The 13,680-nt window shown below is 36.5% G+C and overlaps 1 protein-coding gene across 3 annotated transcripts in view; it reads right to left on the bottom strand.

Annotated features, from left to right (window-relative positions):
• Positions 1-9,722: 9,722 nt before the first annotated feature.
• The window catches only part of LOC136883054 (uncharacterized), a 76,214-nt gene continuing 72,256 nt past the window's right edge, over positions 9,723-13,680 (bottom strand). For all 3 annotated transcript variants that reach the window (XM_067155197.2, XM_067155198.2, XM_068229584.1), the window contains exon 6: positions 9,723-10,595. In XM_067155197.2, coding sequence (XP_067011298.1) covers positions 10,480-10,595 — 116 coding nt within the window. In that variant the 3' untranslated portion in view covers positions 9,723-10,479. The remainder of the gene's footprint in view (positions 10,596-13,680) is intronic.

Here is a 13,680-nt window from a genome sequence, read left to right on the forward strand (position 1 = left end):
TCCCAGGACATGAGCAAGTGCCGTCCTGAGACCTGCCTGGTATACTTCGTACAGCTGATATATTAGCAGTCATCTTGATAACCTCCCTCTCTTCACTGCATGATTGACTTTTTTGACCCTGGATCCATGAGTTTGCTGATGTAAATTGCTTATAGAGGAGCATGCCTTTACCTTTGTGTTCCTTCATAGCTCACTTCTCGAAAGCTTTAAGTCTCAGGAATTCCCTCACCTTGCGAGTGTCTAACAGGTTTTGTTGGTCACAGAACCTTTCTTTTACATTTAATGTTATAAGACTGGATGATATTTCTCCAGAAAGCTTCCTTGCTGAATTTAGAAAAGGGTTATTTGATAACAGTAAAATCTTTCAACAGCTGATATGTTGTAACTGCGCCTCCAACTTAGAACAAAATAGACCAGTCATCATCATCATCATCATCATCATTTTCCAGCTCCAGTTTATCGTGTGTGTTGTACAAGTGCTCGTCACTTCTTCCTGTCTAAGTATAGTTTCTGTTCATCTATGTCCTCCCACTTGACATTCCTCTTGCTGACCTTTGATTTCACTGTGTCTATCCATCGATTCCTTGGCCTGCTTATTGGCCTCTCCCTTTTCACTACTTGGTCAAAGTAATTCCTTAATGTTCTCGTTGTGTCCATCCTTATAGCATGTACAAACCACTGTAGCCTGCATCTTCCTAAAAGCTCGGTAACAGGTATTTTGATGCCAGCCTCTTTCCTGTTTGTTTCATTTCTAATCTTGTCTTTCCTGGTCTTTTGGTTCATTGTTCTGATGAATTTCCTTTCTGTTGACTTGTTATGTAGGGTACATTTTTTGAGTCCATAAGTGAGAATTGGAATGAAGTAGATATGAAACATGTTCACTTTTGCTTTCTGGGATATTTTATCATCCCAAGAGTAGATTTCTCACTTGAAAGAAAATTGAGAAACTTTTCTGAGTCCTATTAAGTATTTCTTGCTTTATTGTGTTATCATTTTAAGTTAGAAACAGATTGTAACAGAGTTCTCTCCAAGTAAATGTTTGAAACTGAGCTTTTCCTGTTGATAGTCATTTCAACAGTTTTTGTTAAACTGATGTTTATTCCATATTCTTGCCATTCCAAAGATTTTGTTTCTCCTGTACTTCTGCTTCGTTTTCTCCACATATCAGAACATCATCTGCAAATATTAGAGTGTTAGGCTCTTTGCAATGTTCTTTGATGGATTTTATGATCCGATCCATGACATTGATGAAAGGAGTGGTGACAAGGCACTTCCCTGCTGGACTCCTCTTTTGGTTTCAAACCAATCTGATCCAATAGACCCAAGCCCTTGAAATTTGTATCTGCATATATCATGTCATTTTGGATATCTGCAGGTAGCTGTAACAATTTCTTAAGAGCACCTTTGACCATCATATCAGCATCACTAACAAACTTACTTGGACTTTTATTTGGTGGTATTGTCTGGAATGGGAATGGGTAGACTAGGGCGTACTGAGGAGTTCATGATGACAAATTTCTGATCGGCTTGAAGTAGGGGTGATAAAATCAGTAGTTCAAGATTATCTTTTAGAGCACTGAGTGTGGTAGCAGAATTCAAGATGATTTCATCCAAAAAGTTAACACCCAGGTAACGGACTGTTTCTCCTCATTTTGGACAGGTTATTATATTACCAGGAGACACTGTGAAGTGTTTATCAATCAAATGGTCTTGTTTTACACTAATTCCACTTCTATTTTCCATGTTAATTTCAAGACCAATTTCTTTCTGCGCTATGGCTCTGCTGGCAAGTAGTAAAGTCAATCCCTCATTTTTTACAACAATGACAATGTCGTCAGCGAAACCCATTATAGTTATCGGGTCTTGATCAGGAAGGAACAGGAAGCCGTAGTTGGAGGCTATGTTGTGCTCGCTAAGGTCATTCATGATATGGTGTACAGAGAGGTTAAACAGTGTTGGGGATAAGGGTGACCCCTGCATTACCCCTCTGGCCAGTATAATTGAATTAGTCTTATGTCCCAGAGATGCAACCTGTGTAATGTTGCTGGTTTGAAGATTGATAACTAGATTCAGAAGCTTAGTAAATTAAAAATACTTTATTTTGGATAATACATAGGATAATATCGTGTTTGATAATCCACTTGTTAAGTGTTATTGTAGTACTATAATGATCATGAGGGAATGTCCTTGGTCTTTATAATGGTTGTTTGTGACTTGTAGAATTGTGAATTGGAGAATTGTTAATTAAATCTTATACAATTGAATGTTGAATTCAGTCAAGTGAAAGCTTTTACTTCCAGCACATACTTATATTTTACACGTAAATAACTGGTGAACAGCAAGTCTTTTAAACAACCCCATTTTACTACAACTAAAATATTTTAAGACAATATTAGTGGTATTAATCAACAAGTGAATTGTGCTATTTTAGAATTTAGGATTATAATTATATTCAGCTGAAAATGGCCTATATAAAGGCTGAAACTAACATTGTGACTTGAAATATAACTATCATCATCATCATTTTCCAACTCCAGTTTCCTGGGTGTGGAGAACAAGCACTTACCATCTCTTTATGTCTGCATACATCTTCTGTTCCAGGACATCTTCCCATTTGAGACCACTCTCTTCCACTTCTGATTTCACTTTATCTATTCAGCTTTTCCTTGGCCTTCCCCTTGGTCTCTTTCCTTGGACGGTGAGGTTGAAGTATTGTCTGACAGGTCTCTCACTCTTCATTCTCGTAATGTGCCCATATCACTGAAGTTTACGCTTCTTTATTATACTCAGTGCCAACGTCCTTCCTGTTTACTTCATTCCTGATTTTGTCCTTTCGAGTAGTTTGATTCATAGTTCTAACGAATCTCATTTCTGTTGCCTGAATTCTGCTGTAGTCATTGTTTAGAAGAGTACATGCCTCTAGACCATATGTAAGAATCGGTACGAAATAGGTGTGGTACAGAGTCGTTTTTGCTTTTTGTGGTATTTTGTAGTCCCAGAGTAGATTTTTGACTTGATAGTAAAAGTTTGATGCTTTCTGTGTCCTGCTGAGTATTTCCTGCTTGACAGTGGTATCTTTGGAGATTGTGCTTCCAAGGTACTTGAAGTGGGAAACTGATTCTAGTTTTGTTTCTTTCCTGTTGATGGTCATTTCTACAGTCTTTGTTTTACTTATCTTCATCTCAAATTTATTGAAACTATTGTTCCACTCAGTTTTTTCTGTAGTTCAGCTTCTGTTTCTTCCCATAACAGTACATCATCTGCAAATACCAGGGATTTGGTCTGCTGTTCATTTTCTTGATAGACTTTATGATCTTGTCCATTATTATTATAATAAATATATATTCTTTATATGTGTAGTGTATCGGTTAGGTGGTAACATCCCATCCTTACATTCTGTGGATTTCTCTTTATAATCATAAATGTGTGTTAAAAACTACTTTCTATAAATTATGAACAAAAAGGTGCAGATCTTTCCCATTCACCATAAATTGTCTGGTTGACCGAGATGTCATAGCGTGTTACTGCTGTCAGTATTCTGCGTGATGTGAGAAGTGTGCTTCTCTTCTCAAGTTTATGATGTATGTTGTTCAAAGGGGCCTAACAGCTAGGTCATTGGCCCCTCTTCTCAAGAGTCTCAAGGGATGTGGCTCATCAGTTTCTTGAGACATGCACTCTTGTTTCTCATCCCTGATCAGAGATCTTTTCTGTGGTGTTATTGTACAATGCTGAGTGCAGAATGAAGTTTTTTCTGTCCTTCAAAAATCCAACTACCTCTGCAAGATTTTAAACTGTGATTCTAAAATTTGGAGGCCGACACTCTGCCACTGATCTACGGAGTGAGCTAGTTTTACTAGAAACTAGGCAAAACTATACATAATAATAATGGTGTATGGCCTCTGGAGAGGCCTGGTGCAGGTCTTTTTCTAGTAGACGGCTATTAGGCGACCTGCATGTCTGTGAATATGAGGGCCGTACCTAGGATGATTTTTAATGTTGAAAATGCCACACACACAGCCCCCGAGCCATTGGAATTAACCAATTAAGGTTAAAAGTCCCCGACCCAGCCGGGAATCGAACCCACAACTCTCTGAACTGAAGGCCAGTTCGCTGACCATTCAACCAACGAGTTGGACAAAACTATACATGAACAACTGCAATTGGTAGAATTTTTATTACGTGTCCACAATTTAAACCTTACACTACAACTGAATATTGAATTCAGGCCCTTACTGGGCCATCCTCAGCTGGTTTGAACAATTGACAAAGGTATCTTAAAATCTAAAAGAACAGTACAAGAACATGATACAGAAATGACTGATGATGAGTCATGAATAGTTAAAAAGTTCTTGTTAACTTATTACCAAGATTGAAACAAGAGTACAGTATATATTTTAACGTCATTTGGTTCATCTGCATCCACTTCACTTTTATTTTCAGGATTGCTTTCACTGTCCTCTTCTTCAATATAGGCTATATCGACGCATCATCACTTGTTAAAAAAATATCACTTCTTCACCCTCCACTTCTAGAATTGTCAAAATACTAGTACAGTACTATCAAGCTGATCTACTTTACGCTTGGAAGCCATGCTCCTCAACATAAACAGCTCCATGTGAGCATCGTGCAAGGCACCAGAACAAATTCATTTTAGAAGGCTGTGTTAGTTGTACAATAGAATACACAGCGTGGTATCATGGAAAATGTATCAACAAACATGGTAGACTTGATGGCGACGGCACATACCGCCACCCCCAAGAAAATCAGCGAAAAATTGTATGATCAACTTATGCCGTCATACCCACCATAGAAGCCTAGTGCAGAAACATCTAAAGATGTAATACCCATTTAAGGGGTTAAGATAGACACACTAAAAGTGCATTTTAAAGAATTTTTTAAGTATTCATAACTCATCATCAATCATTTCTGTACCATGATTTTACACCGTTCTCATAGTATTTAAGATATCTTTGTCAATTGTTCAAACCAACTGAGGATGGCTCAATGAGGGCTGAAATGTGTACTGGAAGAAAACACTTTCACATGACTGAATTCAACTTACAATATAATCTAAACCTTACACAATATTGAAAGGTGTACCTATAATACAAATTCTCTTAAGAGACGATATTTCTGATTTATTGGTCAATACAGAAGTATCATGAAGTTTATTGTTTGTAATACAATTGGTATGATAAAGGGTATTAAAAGAAAACTCTCAGATAGTAAAAATTCTATATTAGACTAGCAACAAATATAAAATCATACAGGAATTTGCTCATTTCTATATAATATTCACAAAGCATACTGTCATTGCCACTGAAAATTCTCCTATGATTGGAAGGGAACATTTTACTTAAGAAAATAAAAAACATTTTGAATCCTATGTGTGTGGCTCATCTGAACAGGTTCACATGAGGTTTTGGTGTGAGTTTAAGTCCTTTTAATACTGTGCAACAACTCTTAAGTGCATGAATGTTCTGAACTAATGCACATAGGAGCTTTTAGAGTGGTTGAAAAATCTGATGACTCATGGGAGGTTTCAACACTTTGTATTTCATATTTTAAAAATTCTCAAACATAGAAGAGCTTTTGCTCAGTGATGTATGGGAAGTAGAATGAGTCACATAGCAAGTTTTTCCAATGGCAAAAACTATTTTTACATGTTAATAAACTAAAAATAACAGGAGTATATGGTTAAAATAGCATTAGTTCCTCTAGCATCATGATTCTATCCGATGAATGTTCTTAAATAATTTACCATTAAAATTATTATTGTTATTGTTGAATTTGGTATTAGATAATCTTCCTCCAAATATATGACTTGATTATTATATTTCATATCTTTTGTGTAGTTTACTTTGCATGTAATTGAAAGAAAGTGTCATTCTCTAATTCTGGTATCTCAGCAATTTGCTTTAGTCCACTTCTTATGCCTGAGAACTCTCACTTATGGACACAATTTTTAACCCTTAAGCTGCAACATTCAACTATAGTTAAGTGCAATATTCTACTATAGTCCACTTACGAGTGACAATGTTGCACTTGCTATGTTGCTCACCTTTACTGTTTGAGCTAAAAAGACATTCTTTGGCACCACAGTGTTACCCTTGCACAATATTATTAATTAAGTTATCTTCAGCTGTCTACTCTGTTATCATGTAACAAAACCTGAAGTCACAGTCTTATTAATATTATTGTTTCCTGGATAATAAAACATAATAAATATCTTAATTACAATTATACAATAATACATTAAGTTCATCAATAGTTAGTATTTACTCCTATCAGTTCCTATTATCTGATGGAACAAGTAAAGCATGGAAAGTATAGAATTTGATGGGTTTTTTTTTCCTTCTTATAATGATTGGAAAAAGAAGATAACAGCATTAATGATTAAATTTTTTAAAAAATATTTTTAAACTCCATTGAAACTGAAACTGTATTCCACATCCAAATAGTTACCCTCATTGGAGGACAGATAATTTATTTCTTTAATAAATCTCTCTCTCTACCACGAATATTCCATTTCAGGTACTCAAGTTTCAACTTGACCAAGCAAGTGGCTGTGCAGTTTGGCTCATGTAGCTATCAGCTTGCATTAGGGAAATAATGTGTTTGAACCCAACTGTTGGCAGCCCTGAAGATGGTTTTCCGTGGTTTCCCATTTTCACACCAGGCAAATTCTGGGGCTGTACCTCAATTAAGGCCACAGCCGCTTCCTTCCCACTCCTAGCCCTTTCCTATCCCATTGCCGCCAGAAGACCTGCCTGTGTCGGTGCAACGTAAAGCAGATTGTAAAAAAAAAAAAAAAAAAAAAAAAAAAAAAGTTTTGACTTTATTGAAAGTCTATTTCAGCCTATAAATACAGTAGAACAAAAATCATGTTTTGTTATGTAAATGCAAACTTTATAGATTAGTCTTACAAACAAAGGTGCATATAAAAGTATTTTAAAAAATCACTGGACAAACCATCTGTATTGTGAATGGTAGATGTCAACACAAGTTACAGACAAATGTGAATCGGGTAGTGGAAATATGTTATGGGATGGAACTGTACAATGTATTAACCACAGTGTGTTCAGAGAAGAAAGTTTGTTCTTTTACACATGGCTCTTGGTTATTTTTGACTCAATTTTCTATTTCTAAAATTTCTAAAGAGTTTAATATGGAGCTCTTGGTTTCAATCTGAAGAATTTTGAGATGCTGATCTGGACTGAAGGAATGATTGCTCGTTAAGAGGTGTTTGGAGAACTGTAACTCAGTGTGTTTCTGTCATTTTCCATGATCTTATGTTCTTTCGTCCTGATTTTAAAGTTTTGTCCTGTCTGACCTACGTGAACAGAGTTGTTGTCACTGCACTGTTATTTATCTACACCACTTTTATTTTCCTTACTGAGGGTATCCTTAGTTTTGATAATTTTGAGAAATAAGAACACATTATTATTTATTTTTTATTTTGTTTTACAAGTTGCTTTACGTCGCACCGACACAGATAGGTCTTATGGCACTGATGGGATAGGAAAGGCCTAGGAATGGAAAGGAAGCAACCGTGGCCTTAATTAAAGTACAGCCCCAGAATTTGCCTGGTGTGAAAATGGGAAACCACACGGAAAACCATCTGCCGGATGCAAGCTCACAGCTGCGTGCTCCTAACCGCATGGCCAACTTGCCCGGTCACATTATTATTCCTGTGTTATGAAGTGTATGTATGACATAGGTGGACTGCAGTAAAAAGTCACTCCTCAGTATGTCTCTCCCTTTGTATACCAGCACAGTTAGAGCAGTACTATGACTGTTGAGGTAGTTCCATTCTACCGCACAGTAACATGTGCTGTGTTCTGAGAGTAAGAATGGTGTAACAAAAAGTATAACTCAACCTTGATATAAAAAAATATGTTACACATAAATGAGAAGTACATGTAAATTACATGTATTGGGTTGGCCCGAAAATCTTGGTGTTTATTTTAATAAACAAGATATGTACATCAATCATACAATAATGTATTCTCCATGGTTGTTTGCAACATCTTCCCAATGTTCAACAAGCTTCTCAATGCCTCGACGGTAGAAATCACCCTGTTTCGACTCACAGAAATCGTCCAACCAAGCCTTCAACTCCATGAAATGCCACACATTGCATTAGAGAGGGATTGGAACAGATGGAAATATGAAGGCACCAAGTCGGGAGAATACAGAGGATGTGGCAGCACTTCCCAGCCAAGCATTTGAATGGCTTCTTTGGTCATATTGGCAATGTTAGGGAGAGCGTTGTCATGTTGCAGAAGAATGCCATGTCTTTGATCAGGATGTTTCTGCTGGACAGCATTATTGACTCATTGGATGTCAAGTTCTGATCAGGCAATTTTTAAGTGGATCATGCCTTCCCAGTCCCAAGAAATGCATAACATCGTTTTACGCGGGTGAAGACCTTGTTTTGATCGTGGTGTCGCCCGTTTGCTAGGGCTAAGGCATTCTTTGCCCTGCTTCATATTGGCCCAAAGGCACAAATTTTCATCGCCAGTAACAATTCAGTAGAGGAATCGCTCCTTGTTTCCATGAGTTGACCGATAATGGGTAAGCAAACCCAGCAGCAATCGTGACTCACTGATTTTAGTTGTTGTTGTTCAAGGCCTGCGGAACCCACGTCCACCACTGGTACTGTGGTAGTGTTCTATTATCTCTGCCAATTCCCTCGTTATTTGGTGTGGATCTCCCTTATCTGTATTTCAATTGCCCGCTGATTAGTTTCTTCTCATAAGTCTTCATTTGAAATAGCGTCCGGCCATCTTCTGTTGATGACGTGTCTTAGACAGCGATTCACAAAGACATGCAGTGGCTTAGTCGTCTTCTGGGTAACTTTCTACGTTTCACAGCCATAAAGCAGAATGGAATTAACATTTGTATTAAAAAGTCGTAGCTTGTGGATCTTCATGATTAAGGTGATTCATCGTAATCTATAATCTTCATTTCCGTATTGACGAATTACACAATTAAAAATAGGAAAGAATTTCCACCAATCAATACTTGTTTTTTTATTGCTTATATTAAGCTACAGGACCGGTTTCGACCCCATATACAAGGTCATCTTCAGCTGAACCATGAATACATATTTATATGATGAAGCTTTGATTAAATTGCATTGTCAAAGGAATGTTATATGATGTGCATTTAGTCACATACAAATGGGGCATGTCTTATCGTGAATTGGCATATATGTCAGTATGTACAATATTGCAACTGTATGTCTAAAATATTATGTTGAGGTCTTAAAATTAGTGTATAAAACATATCTTCACTTAAACTAACTTATATATATATGTACAGGATAAAATACAATTCTCCATTGTTTGCAACATCTTCCCAACGTTCAACAAGCTTCTCAATGCCTCGACGGTAGAAATCACCCTGTTATTATATTGTATTTTATCCTGTACATATATATATATATAAGTTAGTTTAAGTGAAGATATGTTTTATACACTAATTTTAAGACCTCACCATAATATTTTAGACATACAGTTGCAATATTGTACATACTGACATATATGCCAATTCACGATAAGACATGCCCCATTTGTATGTGACTAAATGCACATCATATAACATTCCTTTGACAATGCAATTTAATCAAAGCTTCATCATATAAATATGTATTCATGGTTCAGCTGAAGATGACCTTGTATATGGGGACGAAACCGGTCCTGTAGCTTAATATAAGCAATAAAAAAACAAGTATTGATTGGTGGAAATTCTTTCCTATTTTTAATTGTTTAAGGTGATTCAGTCGCTTCTCATCAAACTGAATGGAGCGAGCTGTGCGATACATGTCTCTGAGGTTGAAATTGCTGCCTTTGAATCTCTTAAATTGATTTTGAGCCATCCCAAGAGGCATTGCTTCTTCGCCATATGCTTCACAAATCTCTCAAGCAGCTTCTATGGCTGTGACAACTAGATTACACGCAAAAAGTAGAAGGTGTCAAAAATGCTCTTTTTTGTCAACTTGACACTCTATTTTAAGGACCTGAAACAAACAAAACTTATATTGGCATAAAAACTAAATACAATATCTTGTAAAGTACATAATTTTCTATCACATAACATAAAACACATTGCCAAAACATTTTGTTTTACATGCAAAATTTTCACTTAAGAAAAATGTCATGACTTACGGGCCAACCCATTATAACTCAGAAAAATATTGTAATACAGAGGTGTTTCATTGGGATTTGTGAAAACCTGTGCTTGATTCAGAACTGAATACAACTATGTATAAACCAGTTTCAACTGTATTTGAAAATTCTGATAGCTTCTCTTTCTACTGAAAAGTTTGTCATTCTATACATCAGAATGAAAAGTTTGGCCTCTGCTAGGTCAGATACAAGTACCTTAAAATCTACATTAGTAAGTCTTTCTTGGATAGCCCTTATATATTATCACTTGGCTGGTATCCACTTGCAGGTTTACTCAGCATTTGGCTCAATTAAAGTAGTTATGTGGATGTACGATGAAGGGTCCCTTCTCTCGATCGTCACTTAAATCTTCTAACTCTCTGTAGAAGCTGTACACCACCCAGAGGAAATAAGTGGGAACACCTGCAAGTAATAAAGGACTACCTTACAAAGTTATCATATTTGTATGTCATCTCAACTTACTGTACAAAAAAATTGCAATATACACAATTAGATCTTCAAACTTTCCATAGAAGCTATACGCCACCCAAAGATCATAACAATGATAAAATAGTGTGCAGTAAATGCCTGGTTATTCAGGCTAATGAAGACAAGAATATGTATGATAAAATGAAAAACACTGATAGTCCAATTCAATGAGTATTCATGGAATAACTTGACTTTATCTGTACACACTGTATCAGTGATAACTTCTTCCACCCATTTTTGTCTGAACCACTGTAGATGTGTGAAATCTAATTCTTCATAAGTAGACTTTTTAAAAAGTTTTACATTTTGAAGGTCCACCACTATCCCTGTTCCACACAAAATCATTCAACTTTTCTTTTTTTAAATTGACACCAACTTAGCAGCCTACTCTCCCAAATTTTTTTAATATCCTATTTTTACTTATTTACGTGACATTTTACAATTTTTTCTGCTACAACAAGATAAGAATGAAGGCAATACAGATTAATAAACAATGGAAATCTATGCTTATAAATTTTGTCTGTACATTGCTCAGATTTTTAAAAGAATGGTATTTCTGTATCTTTTGTATCCACCGTAATAAGGAGATACACTTCTTAATTTTCCGTTGTCTCTGTCTATGTACCAGGTGTATGCATAAGTTTTTCCCAATTTTTGTGGTAAAGAAAACACGTAATTCTCAAGGGAAATTCATTTTTTGTTTATTCAAAATATTGGGCATCGGCTTCTACACACTTCACCCATCTTTCAGGTAAGTTATGAATAACATGCCAGAAAAACTGCTTATTTTTTGCAGCAAACCATTTGTCAAGCCATTTTCCAACTTCCTCTAAATTGCTGAAGTGCTGCTCTGCGAACATGAGCCCTTTTGATGCAAAGAGGTGATAGTCAGATGATGCCAGGTCGAGGCAGTACAGCAGGTGCGGAAGGATGTCCCATCTAAGCAATTTCAAGGTGTCTTTCACTGGTTTTGCTGTGTGAGATGGCGCAATGTCGTGTAACAAAATAACTTTACCATGTCTTCTGGCCCATTCTTGTTGTCTTTCGATCAATGTGTGATTTAAATTAATCATTTGTTGGTGACAGCATTGTGCATTAACGGTTTTGCCGGGCTTCAAGAGTTCATAATACACAATACCCCTCCCAGAGCGTGCACTGTCTTTCATATTGAAATTACCACGTTTAAATTGTCAAAACCATGTCTTGCACGTTCTAACTGATGGAACGTTTTCACCATATGTTTCTACCAGCAAACGATGATTTTCCACAGCCTCTTTATTTTGATTAAATAAGAAAAGCAATGCGTGCCACAAATGTTCTTTTTCAGGCACAAACGTCGACATGATCACAGAATGATACAACACAGACACTAGAGTTTGGCGGACTCAACTTGTGCATGTTGGTAGGTTAATGTCAGACGAACAAACTGATGTATGTGTAAAATTCATACGCTGCGTACTGTTCGCTGGCTCTTAGTGAAACCGGAAAAGAATTATGCTTACACCTGGTATGTATGTATGTATGTATGTATGTATGTATGTATGTATGTATGTATGTATGTATGTATGTATGTATGTATGTATGTATGTATGTATGTATGTATGTATGTATGTACGTACAGGCATCACGAGAAAATGGCTGAATAGAATGTAATGAAAACTGGCATGTAAAGTCAAGGAACGAGGCACTACAATCTAGGCTATAAATAATTTTGTTCACATTGACTGAAATGGTAGTTTAGGGGAAGGCCTAAAATTTAATTCTCAATAATTTATGGTATTAATGGTCCTATTGATAAATACTACATAACTAAAGTTATACAGAATTAAATTTCCAACCATTTATTTCTTATACATTTTTACCATACCGGTACCAGCTACGATGACAGAGATATTCATGAACTTCAAAATACCGGGCGAGTTCGCCGTGCAGTTAGGATCGCACAGCGTGCGCTTGCATTCGGGAGATAATGGGTTCGACCCCACTGCCGGCAGTCCTGAACACTGTTTTCCGTGGTTTCCCATTTTCACACCAGGCAAAGACTGGGGTTGTACCTTAATTAGGGCCACGGCCACTTCCTTTCCACTCCTAGATCTCTCCCATCCCATTGTCGTCATAAGACATAAAACAAATTGTAAAGAAGATAACTCAGATTAGAGAAAGCCTACTTAAAACCAGGAAATAAAATATACAGGAAATAAAATATACAGAGTCCAATGCAATTATTTTTTAACGTATTTCTTCGAGGATTCATGAATAACCCCATCTGAATATCCCGTCTTCTTCTTGTAGTGCCTTCTCCATTACTGAAGGAATAAAATATACAGAGTCCAATGCAATTATTTTTTAATGTATTTCTTCGAGGATTCATGAATAACCCCATCTGAATATCCCGTCTTCTTCTTGTAGTGCCTTCTCCATTACTGAAGGTTGGCCACAATCACAGCAAAGTCTGTACGATGTTCGGCTGTCTTCATCAGTCTACTAGAATCTAATCCTGTCCAATCCTGTAAGCTCCTCAACCAAGAGTGTTTCCTTCCAGCACGACCTCTACGTCCATCAATTTTACCCTGCATGATCAATTTTAGCAAGATATACTTTTTATTCCTCATAATATGCCTAAGGTAGGCTGACTGACTTTCTTTTCTTGATTGTACAAATCAACATTCGTTCCCTCCTCATGCAATTTGAGTATGGCAGCATTGGAGACGGGGTCATTCCATGAGATCCATAACATCCTTTGGAACACCCACATCTCGAAGGCATTTATTCTTTTAATGGTTTACATGAATGCTTGAAAGATGACTATACTTAAAAGCGCAAAATCTGTTAACTGAAACTCTGTCAACCAAAAATCGGTTTAACTGATACATTTCACTGAAGTTTTACAAAGAAATTTTAAAGTCATACTACATACCGTGTTTATGAAATACAAAATATATGTACGCTCACATTATAACTTGTTTTTAATTTCAACACTTAATAGGCAAAATCATCATCATATTAGAATCCCTCCAGC

Source organism: Anabrus simplex, chromosome 11 (genome assembly GCF_040414725.1).
Source record: "Anabrus simplex isolate iqAnaSimp1 chromosome 11, ASM4041472v1, whole genome shotgun sequence".
Taxonomy (NCBI): domain Eukaryota; kingdom Metazoa; phylum Arthropoda; class Insecta; order Orthoptera; family Tettigoniidae; genus Anabrus; species Anabrus simplex.